This window comes from Suricata suricatta, chromosome 17 (assembly GCF_006229205.1).
Source record: "Suricata suricatta isolate VVHF042 chromosome 17, meerkat_22Aug2017_6uvM2_HiC, whole genome shotgun sequence".
In the NCBI taxonomy this organism is placed as follows: domain Eukaryota; kingdom Metazoa; phylum Chordata; class Mammalia; order Carnivora; family Herpestidae; genus Suricata; species Suricata suricatta.
In genome coordinates, this window is record NC_043716.1 from 17,190,558 (window position 1) to 17,212,529 (window position 21,972).

The 21,972-nt window shown below is 40.8% G+C and overlaps 1 protein-coding gene across 3 annotated transcripts in view; it reads right to left on the bottom strand.

Moving 5' to 3' along the window:
• The window catches only part of NLK (nemo like kinase), a 159,986-nt gene that overhangs the window by 9,382 nt on the left and 128,632 nt on the right, over nt 1–21,972 (bottom strand). For all 3 annotated transcript variants that reach the window (XR_003904490.1, XM_029927797.1, XM_029927796.1), the window contains exons 4-8: nt 19,725–19,831; nt 18,165–18,250; nt 14,687–14,896; nt 11,190–11,291; nt 1,960–2,046 (exon numbers count right to left, since the gene is read on the bottom strand). Coding sequence is in view for 2 of the 3 variants with exons in the window: in XM_029927797.1 (XP_029783657.1) it covers nt 1,960–2,046; nt 11,190–11,291; nt 14,687–14,896; nt 18,165–18,250; nt 19,725–19,831 (592 nt within the window). In the remaining variant the exon portion in view is untranslated. The remainder of the gene's footprint in view (nt 1–1,959; nt 2,047–11,189; nt 11,292–14,686; nt 14,897–18,164; nt 18,251–19,724; nt 19,832–21,972) is intronic.

The window sequence follows — 21,972 nt, forward strand, 5'->3', positions numbered from 1 at the left end:
CAACATATATTGGTTGGTCTTGTTCTATAAGGCAATGACAAAAATGGGTAAATATTATCTAGAGTGACAATGGAATTCATTTTTAAAAAGTTCATTTATTTTGAGAGAGAGAGAGAGCGAGAATCTTAAGCAGGCTCTGTGGTCTCAGTGCAGAGCCTGATATGGGGCTTGATCTCCCAAACTATGAGATTATGAGCTGAGCCAAGATCAAGAGTGGACACGTAACTGACTGAGCCACCCTGGCACCCCTAGAGTTCTTTCTTTTTAAATGACCATGTAGATATTTACACAGGTCCGATAAGAATCTATCCTCTTTTTAACCCGATACATCTTCGTCCCTTCTTATAGATAAATCTAATGTGTAACCATGAGCAGAGTACAAGTTTCATTTTAATTAAGTGTGACAACCCCCCTCTTAAGGAAAAAGGCCTACACGTCACATGTAGATCTCTCTAAAAGGCCTGCCAGGAAAGCATGCTTGGTACCCCGTTATGGCTTGGGAAACTCTAGCCTTAGCGTCGCAAAGACTCTAAGCTCCTGGCAGGTCCGGACCACTAATAAACACGGGACCTCGGAGAGGACAGCTTACAGCTCTAAGTACTGTAGGTTAAACCTGGTACCAGTGAACTTCATGGTTCCTATTCTAAATAGAATAAAGAGAGCAACATATTTCTGACACCTGAAAGTAAAATGTAACCTCAGGGCCTTTATAAATTCCCCTACAGGTAGACAGAAATGACCTCTGAAGCCTAAAGTTCACGTGGTTCTAGTTTTGTTAACCACAAAAGATACATTAAAAATACGTAAAAGGTCTTTATGGGTTAATCACCATCTCCTGTTGTATACATAGTTTAGCTACATAGGTAAACTTGCCAAGTAAAACAAAAAAAATCAAACGAACGACACTAAATCACTACCTCGCTGAGCAAGTGATGTGGTCGAACGTGTCCTTCACGGTGGGAGGTTGATGGCGAGGCGGGAGTGCGGGGACAAGCGGCACACTCCGTCTTGCCCCCTCATCATGGAGCACCTCGCATGTGAAGTGAACCACCAATGGAAACCAAAAAACAAACACCAAATGAACAAAAACTTCACTCCAGTCACTGAGAAGCAGTTGTTTTCTCATTATGAATAGGCTGATGTAAACTTAGTAAGTGGTGGTTTGGGGTTTTCTGCTCCGTTAGGTACCTGTTGTGTTTTCCATTCAGTGACTTTCTTGCGCTCTTGGCAAGGAAGATGTTCTTTTCTAAATGCCCTCGATTGTGAGTCTTCTTCGGCAATAGTTTTTGGCATAGGCATGAATCATAAATATTCTTTGGATAGGGGTACCTGGATAGCTCAGTCAGTTAGGCATCGGACTCCAGCTCGGGTCATGATCCTATGGTCTGTGAGTTCGAGCCCCGCATCAGGCTCCGTGCTGACAGTGAGGAGCCTGGAGCCTGCTTTGGATTCTGTGTCTCTCTCTCTCTGCCCTCTCTCACTCATTCTCTGTCTCTCAAAAATGAATAAATGTTAAAAACTTAAAAAAAACTTAAAAAATGTTCTTTGGATAAATAAATGAATGAAGACCTGAACTTTGTCTCAGAAGAGTCGAGTCTAGAAACGGAATTTGATAAAGCTACCGTCTCAACGACCAAGAGGGCAAGTAGTTCCTTATGGGCAGAGTTTTTCAAATAATGTTAAGATTCTTTTCTCCTGATTCACCTTGGTGTCAAACTCCTTTTTCAAATACTGAGATCAAGATGGATGGGACAGGTCTCTGTCTCTCTTCACCCTGATATTTATGTATTAATAATCCAACTTCTCTGTGATGAGAGATGATACACATGAAACCAGGGATTGAAGTTTATCTTTGAAAAGTCATTCTTTACATTGCTCATCCATCTGAAGTCAGCATGTTTTCCTTAGAACATATGTATTTTTAATTCATTAAAAAATATAAATATAAACACTACTTACTGGATCAAAGACCAACATCCTGCAAAGGAGATGAACAGCTTCATGGGTAGCCTGGCTAGACAGGGTATAAAGTACAGGAAGAGATGGCTGTGAAAAAAAAATAATAAAGAATTCAAACATGTGAGTCTCTGTATGTGTAGATCTGGAATACAGCCAACTCATGACAAGTGTCAGGCTCAAAAGATGTGTGCGCATACATCTAAACTCAAAGGGAACGGTACTCCCCTCAGTACCCAGACTTCAGAAGCAACAACTGACTTCAGAAGCATATTTCACATTGCATGATTACCCACTGGAGGTGAGAGCACAAAGGAGCCTACGAAAAATGAAAGCTAACTCTGTAAATATGACGCTCCTGTTAGCCTTATGCTGTAAATACTCTGGAAAGAAGGAAGACCGAACGTGCCTGGAAGGGGGAGACAAAAACAAATGTAAGACCTTAGACACATGTGAAGTTAGGCATGGAAACTGTGCCTTCGGATTCTGTGCAAAGCGAGCATGTGAACTAGGTCTTACGTGTCTGCCTACTTCCAACAGAGCCACGTGGGAAAACCCTGTAAAAACAGCAGCAAGACATCTCAGAATCATGGGCAGATAATTATTCACCTTATAGAAGTTTTCTGCAGGGCCAAGGACTAACAGAGAGAAGATGAGATGAGGGTTCTAATTCACTAACTAATTAGATAAGTCAACATGTCTGAGTCCCAGCATTCTTAAGCATAGCATGAGGTTGGATGAATGATGTGAAGTTTACCTTAGCTCTAAAATTGTAGGACTTGATAGGATTACAACAGATAAAAAGCATCATGTGAAGCGCCTGGGTGGCTCAGTCAGTTAAGTGTCCAAATTCAGCTCAGGTCATGATCTCATGGTTTGTGGGTTTGAGTCTCACATTAGGGTTTGTGCTGACAGCTCAGAGCCTGGAGCCTGCTTTGGATTCTGTGTCTCTCTCTCTCTCTGCCCCTCCCCCACTCACGTTCTGTTTCTCTCTGTCTCAATAATAAGTAAACATAAAAAAAAAAGCATCAGGTGCATAGAACCCATTTATCACTGGCACTCAAATATTTGTAGACCAATTTCCTATTCTTTGTTGCATTTACATGTTTGCAGATAAAGAAGTATTTCTTGTTAAAAATATGGAAGTCTATGGTAGCCCTGAAATTATTTGTATTAGTCAAGATAAGGGTTGGAGTGTGGAAAAGAGATTTTAATTTACAACTTCATCTAGGTATTTTCCCTAAGAACTTTTTATTGTGTAAAATTACGTAATGTGATGTTTTTGAGAGCTCTGTTTTTATTATTTATTTATTTATTTTTTACTTATTTTTGAGAGACAGAAAGAGACAGCAAGAGCAGGGGAGGGTCAGAGAGAGAGGGAGACACAGAATCCGAAACAGGCTCCAGGCTCTGAGCTAGCTGTCAGCACAGAGCCTGACACGGGGCTCAAACCCACGAACCACCAGATCATGATCTGAGCCAAAGCCAGACGCTTATCTGACTGAGCCACCCAGGTGCTTCAAAAGTTCTGATTTTTTTAAAGTAATCTCTACATGCAGAGCAGGGCTCGAACCCACAACCCCGAGATCAAGAGTTGCATGCCCCACTGACAGAACCAGCCAGACGGCCCTCCTGGAGGATCCAGCCCTAATCCTATCTTTGAGGTGGAGGTACGGTCCAGCTTAGGGAACAGAATACTGGACTGAGTACTAGAACAGGTGGGTTCTAATGCTGCCTTCGCTAGAGTCAGGGAAGTCACTAGATCCTTAAATTGGGCCAGCACAGACCAGCCTAACAACCCAAAGCATTGCTAATCATCTACCATCCACCAAATGCCAGGCCCTGGGGCTAGGTGTTGGGGCAACAAAGATAAACATCAGATCTCAGACAAGCAAGGAAAACATATGGACAAACAGTTCTAGAAGCCACTAGAAAATAGAGAACAAATGGCAAGGCAAAATTTGTTAAGACTTGAGGATGACTGGATACAAGATGTGAAGCTTGTGAAAATCAGGTGAGTGAATGGTAAGGCGGTCTGAAAATCTACACCCTCCCCCATCTTGCTTTCTTTACAGAATTAGACCCTAACAGATACACTAAAAATAAGGCTAAATTTCACTTCATAGGAATATATTTCCTCCTTTTCTGTGTTCACACGCATGTTCAGAAGGGGTACAGAGATAAAGAAGTCAGTTCAGTTACGCCAACACTTCTCTAGGAAGACAACCACTAATAATTTAGTTCCTGGCACCGGCTCTGCAGGAAAGATGTAATACTAGAGATATTGAATGTCTAACTCAATTTTCTTCCCTTCTAATTCACCGGCCATTATGAATGAAACCAGCTGGGCCCAAGGTATTGGAAGGAACTAGACAAGAAGTTTATATTTCTCATCAAGTGCAACAGAATCAATTTGAATAAAAGAAAAAAACCCCGAATGCTTCGAAATATGCCCTAAATATTTCACTTGGGAAAAAGTTGTTGATCATTCCCCCAACATTCACACACATTTCTTTTTCCCCTTTAAAACATACCAATCCATTTTCTGTTTGTTCTGCCAGTTTAGAAGCCACTTAGCAACATGGGAATGAGTGGGTGCCGGTGCTGAATCACGGGGTTGGGAAGGGTTGTAAAGAGTACTCTATTAATGACTACGATTAACTGTCAGTGAAATCCAGCAAGAATGAGCTTCTGGACCTGGACCTGGACATCATAACCTGCGTGAGTCCTGTCCTTTAAGTTTTCAGCCGGCAGCAAAGAAGCTGTGACCACCGGTCAGCAATGTTAATACAGTAAGCACTCTTACTTATATAAAAGAAATCCCGACCTGAAAAAGAAGTTTCAATTGAATGAACTCTCTAACATTATCTACTAAATGTAAGATAGGGGTACCTGTCAGCAGACAGGCCTAGTTTCACTTTTGTGAAAACATTACATGTATTTCTGACACAATTAGTTGGAACAATCTGAGGAAAAAGGAAAATCTAAATCTTAGATGAACAGGGGCACCCAGGTGGCTCAGTCGGTTAAGTGTCCGACTTCAGCTCAGGTCATGCCCTCACAGTTCATGGGTATGAGCCCCATGTCGGGCTCTATGCTCACAGCTCAGAGCCTGGAGCCTGTTTCGCATTCTGCATCTCCCTCTTTCTCTGCCCCTCCCCCATGTGCACTCTTTCTGTCTCTTTCAAAAATAAATAAACATTAAAAAAAAAGATGAACAGAAGGACTAAAGACTTACAACGGACTTTTCAATCCTACCAGTAGGTCAGTGCCTTAAGTATCTACTTTAAAAGATATTTGGACCATGGCAGCTAAGATGGCATTCATCCAGGATTTTGAGTTGTAGCAAAGAAAACCATAAATAAAAAGTACTGAACGGTGTTTCTGTCTGCACAGCACTCCCTGACCTTTGGAAGACCACTCCCTTTTCACTCATGAGTCCAATGGCTGAGCTTGCCTTCAGTCTCTCAATTCCAAGGATGGACACCTGACCCACATCTGGCCATTCAAATGATAGATTCCCTGAACACCCTGATTGGCTCTGGGATAGATCCCTGTTCTAAAATAGGGACGGGACAGCCAGCGGACTGCTAATCCAACCATAGCGCCCAGTCCTCTTCCCCTTTACCTACCTTTATTATAGGAGTTAGAAAAAACTCGATTTTTTTTTTTTTAGCTTGTCTTGCATCTGGGAAGTTACATATTACATACTTCCAGACAATGACATATAAACAGAAATTTGCAAGGCAGGCTGCTGGGAAAATTTCCTTTCCTGATAAAGGGGACAGATACTACTAGTGTTTCCTCTTTCCTCCTTTCTCTTGTTTTGAATGTGAATGGGATTTCTGGACAAGCTACAGCCATTTTGTGACCAGGAGAAGATAAGCAAGAGGGTACGAAATTGATGTTCTAAATACGGAAGAGCAGAACGAAAGGAAGAAACTAGGTCCTGGGTGACATAATTGAGCCGCCAGACCAGCTCTAGATTGCTTACCTTTGGACCTCTTGATATGAGGGAAAAAATGAACCCCTATTTCTCTAAACCACTGTAAGCAAGATTTTCTATTGCTCATAATCAAACAATCTGTACCTGAGTGAGAGACCTTCCAAACATGTTTTTCTAGATCTACCAGGGAAAGCTCTTTCCTGAGGGACTGACATGCTAGTAGAATATATGCCTGGACTGCGGTTCCATTTTACAAACACGCAGGGGAAAACAAAACAGAGAAGAGTCAGTTTCCTGGCTTGAAACACCACTTGACTACTTGAGTCCAGAAGGCCTGAGGTCAGTTGTAGCTTCACAACTTCATGTAAAAAGTGGTAGGAGTCGCTAAGTTTCCTTTTTGGCTCAAGCCAGTTGTAACTGAGTTTCACTGAGAAGAGAGCAGATTGATACGGTGTATGGAAATATGTATATTAATCAGCCACACAAGTAAATTAATTTGAGACAGTAATCTGTGACTCTAATCGCCAATTCGATTCTCCTTTTGTATATGAATGGTTACATTTTCTTAAAAGTCCCAACAAACTGCTGTTTGTACAAATACATGTAAATAAATGCATAGAAAAATGTTTAGGATGACATTCTCAAATGAATCCAGAGGTGACTGGGATGGCATGGGGGGTAGCTAGGGAGGGCGAATTCTCTGTAAAATTTGTATTTTACATGTACTCACATATCACCTCTGGATATACAAATAAAATTTAAAAAGTCTGCGGTGAAGGTGTCTGTGCCAGGCAGTGTATATTGGCTAAGAACAAAGGTTTTAGAATTAGAGAATCCAGTTTTTGAAATCTGGCTATGACTTTAAGCATATTGTTTGACTTCTGTAATCTTCCATCTATTTATAAAAAGAAATGATGAATGGTACGTTATAGCGTTGTGAGGACTTAATGAACGGGGCAATGACATGTGTGTGTGTGTGTGTGTGTGTGTGTGTGTATACACACTTATATATAAAATTATATATAAGTATTGTTAGAAGTGATTAGTAGTGGTAGTAGTAAAGAATGGTTATTTCTATCTAACTTTGAGTCGCTACTTAAATGGGAACTACCTAAAAAAGCTTAGTTTTTCCTTCTATAATCCAAACTCAAAAACTTATATTGAAATGTTAATATGCTTCCTGAGATTATTTGTTTTTTTAATTTATTTAAACAGTTTTATTTATTATTGGGAGAGAGAGAGAGAGAGAGAGCATGAGCACGGAAGGGGCAGAGAGAGGCAGAATCTGAAGGAGGCTCCGAGCTGTCAGCACAGAGCCCGACGTGGGGCTCAAACCCACACACTGCAAGATCATGACCTGAGCCAAAGTCAGACGCCCAACCGACTGAGCCACCCAGGCGCCCCTCTTCCCGAGTTTAAATACAGTTCATCTAACTCCTACATCGAGTATTCAGAGTAAGTAGAGTAAGTGATAGCTTTCCCCGTGAGGACCTCCAACAGCCTAAGCAGCTTCACTGAGAATTAGGAGTCCTTTTCTAAAAGTTAGAGGCTTTTACTGTGTGCATGCTTTTATCTCATGTAATTACTCATGTGTTAGTATAGCTCATTCTGCCTTGTTCATATGCTTAAAAGGAATTCCTCTGAAATTTGTCTATAGGTTTTTGTAGAAAATCCGTTTATCATGGTAATGCATAAAAAGGACTGAGCCTTATCTAATACCTTTTCTGCATCAATTGAGATAATCATGATTTTTCTCACTTATAATGTTAAAAAACATATTAACAGATTTTCTGTAGGTGAACCACCTTTGCACTCCTGGGACAAACTCCACTTGAATATGTTCCTTAAAAAAAAAAAAAAAAAAATCACAAGCTGGGCGCCTGGGGGGCTCAGCTGGTTAAGCGTCTGACTTCGGCCTACGTCATGATCTCACGGTTCGTGAGTTGGAGCCCCGTGTTGGGCTCTGTGCTGACAGCTTGGAACCTGCAGCCTGCTTCAGATTCTGTGTCTCCCTCTCTCTCTGTGTTCTTCCCCCGCTCGGGCGCTCTCTCTCTCAAAAATAAACATTAAAAAAAAAAAACAAGAAAAAAAATCACAAGGCTGTCTACCATTTTATGGTGAGAATTTTAATTGTTAATATTTATGAAATGTTTAGAATACCAGACACTATTTTATGCTCCCTTTGCATGTACTATCTTCTTACCATTATAATGATTTAATGAGGCAGGAATCATTTTTATTCCCATTTTATTGAATGAATTGAGGCACACAGAAGTTAAGCAATTTGCCTCAGTCTGTCTGAGAACTGTAGGACTCCTGGGACACCGTTGTCATGCTGTGTCCTGTGGTGACACGGACGCCACAGCCTGTGCTCTTAGTCACTACAGACTGAAGAAATATAACAGGGCACGTATCTGGTGTGGCGCACTGAGCTAACAACTATGTCCTGTGGAACAGTCATGATGTGCAGAACTGCACAAGCCTTAGTGTATGTACTGGATGTGGGACCAACTAATCTCTTATAGTTAAAAAATCCAAATGGCTACATACCAATGTTCTTGTGTGTGGGTGTGTATGTGTCTTCTGGTCGCGGGGCTAAATGGCTGTGACATGGATGGAGATACCTTCAAGCAGCTGCTAGCAGGCCAAGAGGCCTGAAGGACACACATCACGGGGGTGAGGAGTACGCGAAGGGACAGAGTGGGAAGGGAAAAACCAGAGTCTGACTGACGGCTCAAGAGCTTCTCTTGAGAGAAGAGGTATAAAGATCAACTAGCAAATGGGGATAAAAATCTGAATTTCCATACTGGGAAAAAACGGAACTAAGTAAGATGCAAAGTTTATTTACATTTAATTATATACGGGATACAGGTCTACTTGGGTTAGTGTTCAATGCCTACAAACATCTGATTCAGGAGACCATTTCTGGCACTGGTTAAAAGTATCTAAAGATAAGAATTTAAAGTTTTGTGCAAAGTGTATCTAGCCTCTGGGCAAAAACGTCTCTTAACTTGTTTCTATCCTACCAGTTTTCTCTTCAAAACCAAGATATTCCAACAGCAAGACTAGCCGGGCCTGCCCCTTACTTTGACTGTGGTGCTCTCCTAAGACCATCACTCACCTTAATGATAAACAAAATAACAACATTCTAGGAGGCATTACTATCAAGAGGCTGACTCATGTAAATCTGTGTAGGAAAAAATTCTGCTGAACATCTTAACCTGTTTAACTAGTTAAATAAATATAGAACTTTAAAATTTCCTTTCTTCCCTCCTTCGTTTTAGACAATTTACTTATTATTTTTGCATTTAATTCAAAGTTCTAGGTTTTTAAAACAGATTTTTATTCTGTCTTTAAAGTTTATTTATTTTGAGGTGCGAGGGCAGAGAGAGCGAATCCCAAGTAGGCTCTGTGGCGTCGGCAGAGAGGGACAGGATCCCACAAACTGCGAGATTGTGATGTGACCTGAAACCAAGGGTCAGACGCTGAACTGACCCAGCCATCCAGACGCCCCTGTGTAACTAACAGGTTTTTAAAATTTCTAGTAGGAAAGGGACTCACATGCCAGGAATGCTCAAAGGACAGCATAGTTACTTTCCGTGCAGTACGTTACACTGTCCAGCTGTTCTAGAAGACAGGCAGCAAACTCCCTAGGAAGCCTTGCTCTCTAGGCTGCTGTTTAGCGGCTCTGACAAAGGATTAATTAGCCGGCAACCACCAGCAATAGTTAAAATTCCTCCGGAGCCGGAAGGGTGGCACCAGGGTATGTGATCTTAATCATATCTCATTACTGGCTATGTTTCGTCAGGGAGGATTTACTGACCTAAAGAGGTCAGTAAAAGAGGAAAATTATTTTGCTAGTTCCAAGGGCACATTCACCATGAGGTACTGATAAATTACTTTAATATTCCTGATAACGGCCAATAAATAGAACATAATAGATCTTTTGGGTTCCTTCCACTAAGGCAGAACCTTCCTCTAGGTTGACTTACTGTGTGCTCTTCTAAGGGAATTAGGGCCTGAAATTATTTCCTAGATTATAAACTAAACGCAATAGAGGGGTGTAACCGGCAGGGGGCTATTTAAAATCCCAGCATCCACGGCTCTTATTTTTCTAGTTCGGGCTGGTTTTAGAAGAGAAGACGCTTCACCCGTTGCCCGTTATGCCTGTGAAAGTGGAAGATGGGGAGTCACGCTGGAATTACAGAGAGAAACTGCCAGGGGGCGGCGAGGCTGTGCCTAAATGTCTGTCTGGCAGTCTGGGAGGAGTGTCAAAGTCGGTCTGCCGGTTGGTCATTTGGATCCATCAGACGACACGATCCATCTGATCATCTAAATGCCCAATTTAAAAGAAACCAAGGTAGAGCCCAGGAAAATGAGTCGCTGAATCTTCCTGTTCAAGCTTCCTCTTTTCTGTTTAGTTTGCTGTTCCTGAGAAAAGTATTTTCCTTGCTTATGCTTCCCATCGTTAAGCTGTTCTGTCCAAAGTGGATTAGGAAAAGTGCTTCTAAAAAATGCTGCTAAGCCAACAGGTGGAGATCAAAGCCACAAGTCACAAGCAGTGACTTCTCTGGTTATACGTAATATTGATCGGTATAAATCTGGCAATCTCCCTCCACACTTCTTTTCTAAAAACATTTACATCTGATTCTGTGTTAGTGGCAAGAGTACGGAAGAAATAGCTTCATCCTTGTGGTTGGAGGAAGAGGTACCGAGTATTTTGGCTCGGTACTTAGAAAAGACGTCTTGATGTACACGTATGAGGTATGGCACTGGAGTGAAAGCTCCCAGTAATTTCCCCAGACACATCAAAAACCAGGAGACAGGGGCACCTGGGTGGCTCAGTCGGTTAAGCCTCCGGCTTCGGCTCAGGTCAGATCTCACGTTCGTGGGTTCGAGCCCCGCATCAGACTCTGTGCTGACAGCTAGCTCAGAGCCTGGAGCCTGCTTCCGGTTCTGTGTCTCCCTCTCTCTCTGACCCTCCCCCTCTCATGCTCTGTCTCTCTCTGTATAATAAATAAATAAAAAATTATTAAAAAAAAAAAACCAGGAGACAAAAAGGCAGGGGTCATTTATTAGCAAAGGTGCCACCTAAGTATTTACTTTCTCCTAGAGCATTGGGGATTATGATATTTTATTTGGTTATTTATGACTGTGACATAAAAAATAAATAAAACCTGTAAGTAATGTTCTTGTTTAAAAAGTCCTAACTCATTATTCTGTTGGAAGAGAAATCCTGCCCAGATGGTTACCGAGGACCGATCCGCACCCGCTCCGCTCATTTTACCTGTTTATGAGGACCCCTGAGTATGTGTGCCTTAGCGCCTTCACAAGCCGTCCTCATTGCTTCTAGTGATGGTGTGCCCAACAGATCTGTGATCAAATCCAACTGCAAGGAAACACGAGATACAGATGGACAGGTAAGAGCTCATGGAAACAACTTTCCATTCCTCTTCAATCACTAAAAACCAAGGAGGGGAAAAGACCCCCACCCACCATCTTAAGGTAAGTTCCAAATTAACTGATAGGAGCCCCTCCTTTCACTTTCTGGACTATTTTTAAAAGGCCAGAGAAATATTTTTATTAGGAATCCAGATGACAGAAATGAACTATGCTTTGGCAAGTGTGGCCTTCTAAGGCTATAGTAGTTTAGGCATCTCCATCTACCTACCCTGGGTCTTGATCTCATGGTATCTAGGATTCTTGCAGAGGTGAACTGCTCTTTTGCTCCTGGCTAATGACCGTTCTTTTCAAACAGTTAAATAATGGATTCTGATGCTTCCAAAGGATTCAGGCTCATCAAGGAGCTAATCCATAAATCAGACAGCTGTGATTTAGGAACTACTCAGAACATTCACATCTGAAATGAAAGCTAAGTTACTGATGTGTGGGCCAGAAGACCTCATTTACATCCTAGGTACGCTAGAAATCTCTTACACTGGCAGAAAACTGCGGTTCTCAGAAAACTATAATATTGCATAAGACCATGTTTAGTCAGCTAAGCACAAGAAAAAATGGTCTTCTCACAAGTCCTGGGAGGGTGGACACCCCTTCACAATTCTCTGTAGTGCTAACACTCTTCTAACTTCATAACCTAATTAGCAATAATATGTCATTTGGATTTCTTCAGGATGGAAAACTCTCACCTACAGAATACTTCTTTTCCTGGTGCTGGGATTGTCAGATACAAAGCACCATTTTCTTTCCTTTTTTTTTTGTTTATTTATTTTTGAGAGAGAGATGGAGCCCAAGCAAAGGAAAGGCAGAGAGAGAGGGGGGGACAGAGGGTCAAAGTAGGCTCTGCACTCACAGCCGTGAGCCGATGTGGGGCTAGAACTCATGAACTATGAAATCATGACCTGAGCCAAAGTTGGATGCTTAACTGACTGAACCACCCAGGTGCCCTTAAAGCACCATGTTTCTGCACTTATCCAAACTATGAGGTTTATATAAGGATCACTGCCCTCCAGGATAATGGGGATGATCAAATAGCGTGTTTTCCATGAACGATCTCTATACAAAGTCTTTTGGGAAAAGCGTGGTGCTGATACTTTTGGACCTCTAACTACTAACCTGAAGGCAGAAGAAAATAACTGGCTCATGAAAACAAATGGAAACGTTCAGAAAGTTGTTCAAAATGGGTCAGATCCATGGGTGAGAAACATTTTTATGGAATCTACTAGTACTATAGCATGTATGGTTTTCATTTCGCAAAGATACAGAGAAAATTCTATAGAAAACAATGACTCCCATTTAGAAGTTCAACTCTTCCCCATTTTAGATCTTGATTACTCATCCTACAGTACACTGACAATAGACAGTGTCATCTGTCCCTGGCCCCATCATACCGGCAAACTCAAGGCCCATGCATTTCTCTAGAAAATAAGGTATCTGAATCCCATGCCAGCTGCTTCATATAGTCTTTTCAGCAGCAGCTCAAGATCTCGGTTCAATATACAGGATTTGAACAACTCCTTAACTTTTATTTAAGCTTTTCGGTAAGTCCATTAAAATCTACTCTCTAAAAAAATTGAATAGTGAAGCAGGGACTGTCAAGAGTACCCAACATTAAAATTATACATGACAGTTTTTCTATCCCTAGGATCAACTTTTAAGATGTAAAACTTGATAAAAATAGACTTTGAATGTTTTGTAGAAAAGTAACTTTAAATGCTGATCATGGCATATACAGTTTCTAAGGTATCAGTTAATTCTTTGTAGAAGCGATTCCATTTTGGGTCAAGTGCATGAATTATTTACAGAGGTACTCGGTAGTCAGGGCTCTTAAAATGTGCTCAATCAAATCTTAATACTCCCTTGCTCAAAACCTTCACACAGCTTTCCATGACCATTTAGACAGAATAAAATCCAAAGTCCTTATCAGGTCATCAGGGTCAAGGGCTGTTTCTCCCTCTGACCCTGTCTCCCACAGGCTCCTCCTGGATTGTGCCATCCCCCCAATAAGCCACACCTGTCCCTGCCTGCGAGGCGTAATTCTGTGCGCTGTCCCTTATCCTGGAACACGCCCAGTATCTCGCTCCCTCATTTCACTTGAGTCGCTCCTCAAATGTCGTCCCCTCAGAGAATCCGTTAGCACTCCTCGGGTCCAGTGTCATCCCCTATCACTAACCTGGTTCAACTTGTCTTCACAGGATTTATCGTTATTTGGGCTTATAGTTATTTGTAGACTTCTTTACTTTCTGTCTCATGTGCAAGTTTCCCAAAGGCAGGAACTAAGCTTGTCCCACTCGCTGCCGCGCACCTATCACCCGGCACAGCGTGGCTGTCACAGTGGCTGACGCCTGCCAAGCGCTCACTGTGTGCCTGGCCTCATTTCCGCCTTTATTACTTCATTTGATCTGACAACAGTCCTCAGAACAGTCTGATTTGCCTAAGAACGACTAGACAGTGAGTGGCAAAGCTAGGGTTTGAACCCAACGATTTGACTCTGCAGCCTGAGTCCGTCATTGTGACATTATTCTTATGCAAACTCTATGTTTGCATTGTTAAAATTTATGGCTAAAAATACTTAGGAACTATCCCCAGAAAATATGGTAATCAATTAGCTCTTAGGGCAGATAAAGTATCAGGAATGGTTTCCTAAAACTCCCTTCTAATTAGCTTTTAATGTTCTCTGCCATACTTAAATATTTTAGCTCCAAAATGAAGGTTAGAAATGTTTCTAAATGTTCAGATTTAAGGAAACCAACGCTTAAAATTTATGTTCTAAGTGCAAAGTATAGGTACATTAAGCCAACAAATACATTTTTTAAAAATATTTTTAAATGTTTATTTATTTTTGGAGAGAGACAGACTGCGAACAGGAAAGGGGTAGAGAGAGAGGGAGACACAGAATCTGAAGCAGGCTCCAGGCTCCAAGCTGTCAGCGCAGCGGACCGAACAGTGAGATCATGACCTGAGCTAAATAAAGTCAGACGCTTCATCGACTGAGCCACCCAGGCGCCCCTACATTTTCAAGTCTGAGCCACTGAGGTAGAAAGAACAGAGACCCTCTAACAACTGAAGATTACACCTGTGCAAACTGTTACACGCATCAGTGCAACTAATAAAGCCAACGCTCCCTCTAATAGGCTTGTAAGTTACAAAAGGAATCTCTCTGTAATCTTCAACGTCATAACTTTCAGAATTCTAAGTGAACCTGAATTTGCTAAGAGCCAATGCAGACAGTACAATGATTAAGCCCAAGACATGTGTGCAAGACGGTTTTTGCCTTTAAATCTGTAATTGAATTGAAAGCTACTAAAGCCTACAGTAAAACCGTACCTGCTGAATGGGACTTTGTGCCTGAAACAGTATCCTTCGTCCCAGCAGTTCTGCAAAGATACATCCGACAGACCAGATGTCAATAGCATTGCTGTAATGACGACTGCCCATCAGAATTTCCGGAGCCCGATAATACTGAGTAACAACTTCCTGAGTCATATGACGGGATTCATCTAATTCCTCCACTCTGGCCAATCCGAAATCACAAATCTAAATAGAAAAGATGTTCAAAATGTTGTTATAGAGACACATGCATTTACAAATGGTAAAGTAAAACAAAATAGTCAAAAAAATCAAAATCTTGATAGACCTCAATGCTGACAAGTTTTTGATAATATGGATAAAGTATATTTGTCAATGTATAATTAATTTGATCTTATCAGTATAAGAGGGGGAAAAAGTCTCAAGCTTCTTTATTTCTGTATAAATGATATATCTTAAAAATATTCTTCTCACTTAATCTCTTTTCAATTGATAAATAAACCAAAAAGACAGCTCAACACACATTTCTAGGTTTAATGTAGAAACCAAACTATGTATTTTCAAGGCTTATTGAGGAAGTATTATAAGGGAAAAAAAGAGCCAATCTTGAAGACCTCCTGAGCTACGTTCCCTGTCATTACAGAATACACATAATAAAATTTCTTTAAATGCTGAGGTTGCAAAGTGAGCTGTTAGTGGACCAAAGAGCAACTTCTGCTTATTTTCAGGAATTAGGATTTTCTTGATACTGGGCAAACAGAACAGAAAGTGCGAGCACTGAGGCTAAGACAAAAAGTAATGGCTTTCCAAACTCCAGCATTCTCACTTAGTAACTTCATGAGTCAGTTTTAGAAATTAGGAAACAGCATGCTCTAAGTTGAGGTCCCAGCCTAAGATTTTATTTGAAAAAAAGGGTCTGACAGTTTAAAAAAAATGTTGGAAAACCATACCAAAAAAGAAAACAACAAAAAAACCCTACCAAACTATAGGTTGCTTATCAAATCCTCCCAAAGGCTAGTGTTCAATTAACACATAATATTTAAAACGCCATGGTGTTTTAGGATATCTTTTAAAACAAAACAAAAACCAAAGGACTTAAAATCCATTTTCCTATCTTTCTTGTATTTAGGGTAAAACAAAACAAAACAACCAACCACCCACCCACTGGACAGAAAATGTTTTCTGTTATAAAGCAAGTCCTTTGTTAAAAACATCAGTCTGTCTGGAGTCATTTTTGGCAATTTATCTGGATAAGCTAAACCCAAAGTAAGAAGTTTATATGATTAGATAACCAAAAGGATAATGAGATTTCCAACAAAATTATCCATTTTGTGCTTAATAGGAAATAAAATACATTCACAATATGAAGGGATACTAATTTAAAAGAAATGTTTTATCATAATTATTTTTGATGAATTTGTACGTTTGAAAAGACAGAATTAGTCTGTCCATAGCCTGACACTCCATTCTGGAAAGAGAGAGAACGCAGGTGGGGGTGGGGGGAAAGGGAGGGGGAGAGAGAGATAGAGATAGAGAATCCTGCAGGCTTCACACTCAGTGCAGAGTCCAATGTGGGGCTCTATCCCACGACCCTGGGATCATGACCTGAACCCAACTCAAGAGTCCGATGCTCAGCTGATTGAGCCATCCCAGGAGCCCCCTAACCATTCTGGGCTTTAAAAGTAGCCAGCTAAGACAAGTCAAAGGAGCAGGGCACAATTTCAATTTATCCCGATCTGTGTATTGTTTATTCAAAAAGGACATCTTCCTCTAGTTACTAATTTATGCAGTCAGAAGTTACAACACCATAACAAATGATTTTTAAAAAATGGGCTTCAGGGGCCTCTGGGTGGAACAGTTGGTTATTAAGTGTCCGATTCTTGATCCCACTCTGGTCATGATCTCGCGATTGGTGAGTTCAAGCCCCACAACGGACTCTGCACTGCTGGTGAGGAATTCTGTCTCTCCTTCTCTCTGCCCCTGCCTGACTTGTGTGCTCTCTCTCTCTCTCTCAAAAATAATTAAACATTAATATTTAATGGATTTCAAGCAGGTAATGGCATCAAGCATGACAGGCTCTACACAAAATGCTTTGTGAAGTTCTCCAACCTGAAACCGAAATAAGAAACTGGCATAAATTGTCATAAAACTGACTTGGTCTTAACAGAATAAAGAATTCTTAAGTTTTTTGTTTTGTTTTGTTTTTAATTAAAATGAGGGTTGTGGAGATAGGCTGCAGATCTCTTAAAAAATGGGAATGGTAACAGGGGAATGAACTCAATGACCTACAGGAGAAATATTTACTTCCGTGGACACTGGGGACAATTAATATCTCCGTGGAAAGAGACTGCACTATGACACTAGTTGTTTTCAAGGAAATTATAAAAAACAGTTTAAAAAATCTTTCCAGAGTTAAGTCTGGGACAGTCCTTCAAGCTACAATGAAGGGAGAATTTTATTCAAAAGTAGTATATCATACCAGCTTTTAAAGAAAACTGGCCCACAGTTTAGAGAAAGCATTTAAAATACATAATGATATTCATTTATATACTTGCTTTTAGTATTTAGTTAACTGCCATCAAGCTAAGTAACAAAGACAGCTTGATTACTTATAAAACAGGCCACATTTAAACACCAGTTTTGCTCAAAAATATCAGTTGAAATGTTAATATTTACTGCAGACGGAAGCACCATGGGATACTGTAGCCCTCCTAAGTAAACGGAATTTAAGTTGGCTTACCCAGGGATGGCACAGCTCTTGGAAGGCCCTTATCTCTGGTTTCTAGGATGGGGAAAGGATGGCGGGCCTCTTTCTATCTAGGAGCTGCCCGCACACATCTTTCTATCGGAGGCATGTGTGTATTTTGTGACTGGTGAGCCACTCACTCTAACAAAAAATGGGTTGGGACACTGGGGGAAAGTAAAATGGAAACTGATGGCTTGAGATATTGGAGCTACTAACTATAATTAATCTGGGAATCATTTCCCCCTCAGAGGGGGTAGTAGAATTGGCTACTCTATAGTGTCAGATACACTGAACCCTTTCCTGGCTTCATACTTTCACTTTTAAGTGTTTCCACTTCCCGACTTTGCTACCTCAGTCACGCAGGGTATAAAAATGCTACATAGTCTTCTTAAAAGCCTGCTTCATTCTCATATAAATAGCTTACTGGTCTTCCAATATTCCTTTTGATGTATACTTCTTTTTAACAACGGAACAGCAGAAAAAGAAATCACCTTCTCCATCTTCTTTCTGGTCACATTGCAATTCCAATTTCAGTGTTTCTAAAACATATGCAAGCTATCATGAAGAAACCACAAGTCGAGACTACAAATCAGTTACTAAGGCCATGACATTGCTGGGGAAACCTAGATTCTTTAAGTTTTGGTAAAGCAATGAAAACAAATTTAACTCTTTCACAAAAACACATTTATTCTTAAACCTGCCTTGACATTCTGAATTTTTCTCAGATATTTAAATAAACTGAAAGGCTACCTTTAGAACACAGTTGCTGTTCACAAGGAGATTCCCTGGCTTAATGTCTCGATGTAAAATGCCAGCTGAATGGAGATATTTCAAACCTGAAATAACAAACGGGTTTAATTGCAGATATTTCATTCCTCTCACTCCACCAGTGATGGCCGGGGGCGGGGGGGGGGGGCACAGAAACAGAGAGTACAGGGTTTAAGACTGTTCGCTAAATAACGACCTAATAAACATTAAAAGCCAGACTTAGCCCTGCCTCAAAAAACCTGTAATTTTGTGACAGTAAAATAGTCAGCAAAGGTTTGCACAATCTACAGGTTATGCCTATAAACCAAAAGATGATTTTGGTTTAAATACAGATAAGCCTTTCAGGCAATAGAACCAACGTCCTCAAATTGTTCTAGGAGCGAGAGGCCGTGGGGGCTCTGCCGCTGCTTCTGAGCCTGCTCTGACAGCGTAGTTTCCGGCACTCACTGGGGAGCCTTTCCCAGGGCAGATTTTCACCGGGAAGACAAAGTTCAGCAACCTGCCCAGGTCGGTCACTAGTAGTCTCCACCACTGAGATTCAAGAGGGTAATTAATTACTTGACAATATTTTTGACATCTTAAAAGACTGAGGGTTGTAGCCCTGCTCGAAAAAGGTCAGAGCTTCAAGGCTGAGTCCTCTGAATAAGATACAGCAAATTGTGTATTTTTTTTACAGGTGTTAAAAAAGATCCAATATCCAGTATCTTCATTCTGTCTGTCCCCCACCACAGAATGTCAACAACTCTACGGGAAGCGAACATCCTGGTTTTAAACGTTATGTTTTCATTCTGTCGTTAGATGCTTTTTAGTCTCTAGAAAGAATGTCTGAATTCTATAAACCCTAGTGGGGGAGGAGAAGGAGAATCTCTTAGAAGGTAAGAAAGCTGTTTCAGCTTTAAACAATTCTCCATTTGTAACAGCAAAATTCCGAAGGACACACCAGATGGCCAGAAGCAGCTCCAACAATGTCAGCTCAAAGTGCCTCTCTATCACGTTGGTGTTCTCGAATGAGCCAGCCTGGAGAATTATTTAGCTGGCTGTTTCTCAGTCTCCTTGATGCTTTGGCTTGAAGAGTCATTTTGTTTTTCTAGAGTTGGACTCAGGTATACCAGCCAACACTCTGACCAGGCTCACGTATTGCTGGTTTCAAGAATAAAAGTCTGGATGACACAGTTACTTTTGAACGGAGTTATCTGATACCAGCCACACATTCCTACCAAAGGCTGTTTAGTGGAAACTTCGTGACAGACTGTGGGGTTTGACCACCCCTCCTGCTTATTTACCTCCCTAGATTAACCTACTTAGCCATGTCATGAATCAGGGCTTTCTCTTCCATCACCAAAAGTCAGAACCATTTGGCCACCCTTAAAGAAGCCTCATAGTTAACATCACGTATAGAGATTTTTAACTATACCTTGGTCAAAAGAAAATAGTCTTTAAGGAAGAAAAAAGCCTTGGGAGATCAGATTCAAGTTCAAATGAAAAGCAAAACATTTCACGTATACAGTGATACTACCTTTCTCTTCACAAAGAAAGGCTTACCTCGCAAAATCTGATAAAGAAAAACTTTGACATGATCTGAGCTGAGTGGTTGAGGAGAGACGATAATTTTATGTAGGTCACTCTGCATCAGTTCTGTGACAACATATCTTGAAGTTTTAAGTTAAGGAGAGTTTAGAGAATTTAGCCCCCAATCCCCTCAAAGTAAGCACCAGGTCTAAAGAATAACTTCCATTTTTAAGGCTGGAGAAAGGCTTAAGGAAAGAAAGCTTCTCCATAGTATGACAAAGGGGAGAATTCTAGCCCTCACAAGATAAAAAAGTACCATAATGAAAGAATTTACCATTTAAAAGTTAGCAGAAATAAACTAAGTGACTTCTCTATAATTAGCATTATAAAGGAAAAATAAGGGTAAACATTTTTAAAATGAAGTTTTTAATCCTAGCATAGTTAACATACAGTGTTCTAGTAGTTTCCGATGTACAATACAGTGATTCACAAATTCTACACATTGGTCAGTGCTCATCAGGATAAATGTACTCTTAATCCCCTTCACCGATTTTACCCAGCCCCCTCCCCCGCTCCCCCTCTGATAACTGTCCTCTATAGTTACGACTCTTTCCCCCACCCTGCCCCTTTGTTCATTTATTTCTTAAATTCCACCTATGAGTCAAATCATATGGTATTTGTCTTTCTCTGATGAACTCATTTCACTTAGCATTATATTCTCTAGAGCCATCCATAGGTGCTGCAAATGGCAAGATTTCATTCCTTTTTATATTCCACTGTGTACACATATATATACATCTTCTTTATCCATTCATCTATTGATGGACACTTGGGCTGCTTCCATAATTTGGCTATGTAAATAACGCTGCTATAAACACAGGGGTGCATGCATTCTTTTGAATTAGTGTTTGTTTGGGGGAGGGGGTGATAAATACCTAGTAGTGCCAATCCTGGATCGCAATCTTTTTTTAGCCTTTTGAGGAACTTCCGTACTGCTTTCCACAGTGGTTATACCAGTCTGCACTCCCACCAATTACGTTCCAGGGCTCCTTTCTCTCCACATCCTCGCCAACACTTGTTGTTTCTTGTGGTTTTAATTTTAGCTGTCTGACAGGTGTGATGTGGTATCTCACTGTGGTTTTGATTTGCATTTCCCTGATGATGAGTGACGTTGAGCATCTTTTCATGGGTCTGTTGGCCATCTGTGTGTCTTTGGAGAAGTGTCTGTTCATGTCTTCTGCCCAGTTTTAATTGGATGATTTATTTTTTGGGTGTGAAGTTGTAGAAGTTCTTTATATATATGGGATACTAACTCTGTAGAGAGGTCAATTGCAAATATCTTCTCAATAAGGGTGAACATTTTAAATGACAGCTAGGCCAGGAAGAATGTGAAGACCAAACAGTCTCAGGGTCTATTCAGACAGGTTACTGGAATATCCCGTGAATCCAATTAAGAGAGGGTTGGTGGTCTCCCCCTGGGCCACCATAACACCAATGCAAAGGAAGACAATCTACCCAGCAACTGTGATTTAAGTTACTTTATAAAGTATAGTACTCCTAGAAATGTATAAGATTATTAGTTCAAATCCAAGTATTCTTAGTCTTAATAATTCTTTTATTATTATTTTTACTTAAAAAAATTTTTTTTTAATGCTTTTTATTTATTTTTGAGAGACACAGAGAGAGACAGCTGGAGCACGGGAGGGTCAGAGAGAGAGAGGGAGACACAGAATCTGAAACAGGCTCCAGGCTCTGAGCTAGCTGTCAGCACAGAGCCCGACGCGGGGCTCGAACCCACGAACCATGAGATCTGACCTGAGCCGAAGCCGACGCTTAACCGACTGAGCCACCCAGGTGCCCCTACATTTTTTTTTTTTTAACATTTATGCCTCCCTTATTAAGTTTTAAGCTTCCTATGCTTTTTACTCTCATATCCTCAGGGTTTTGTCCAATCATCACATAGTAGATGACCACAGGCATGGGGAGCAATGAAGATGCAGAATTCAAAACTCTTGTGAAGGTAACTCTTTTGCTGTATCTAGAATAAGACAGATTCAGGTCTTACCCCTGCCCACAGTTAACGATTCGTTACTAATTTGGGTGAATTTTACAATTTAAATTTAACCTTCCTCAAGACCAGGGGAGAGTACCCTTGACTTCGGGAGATTGCTATGGGCCTTAAATTCTTCCGACACCTTGTGAAAGTTAAGTTTCATGTTCTGGCTTAAAATACTAAGGCTCCCCTACCCCTGTACAACTGAAAGCAGGGCAGACAGGCAAA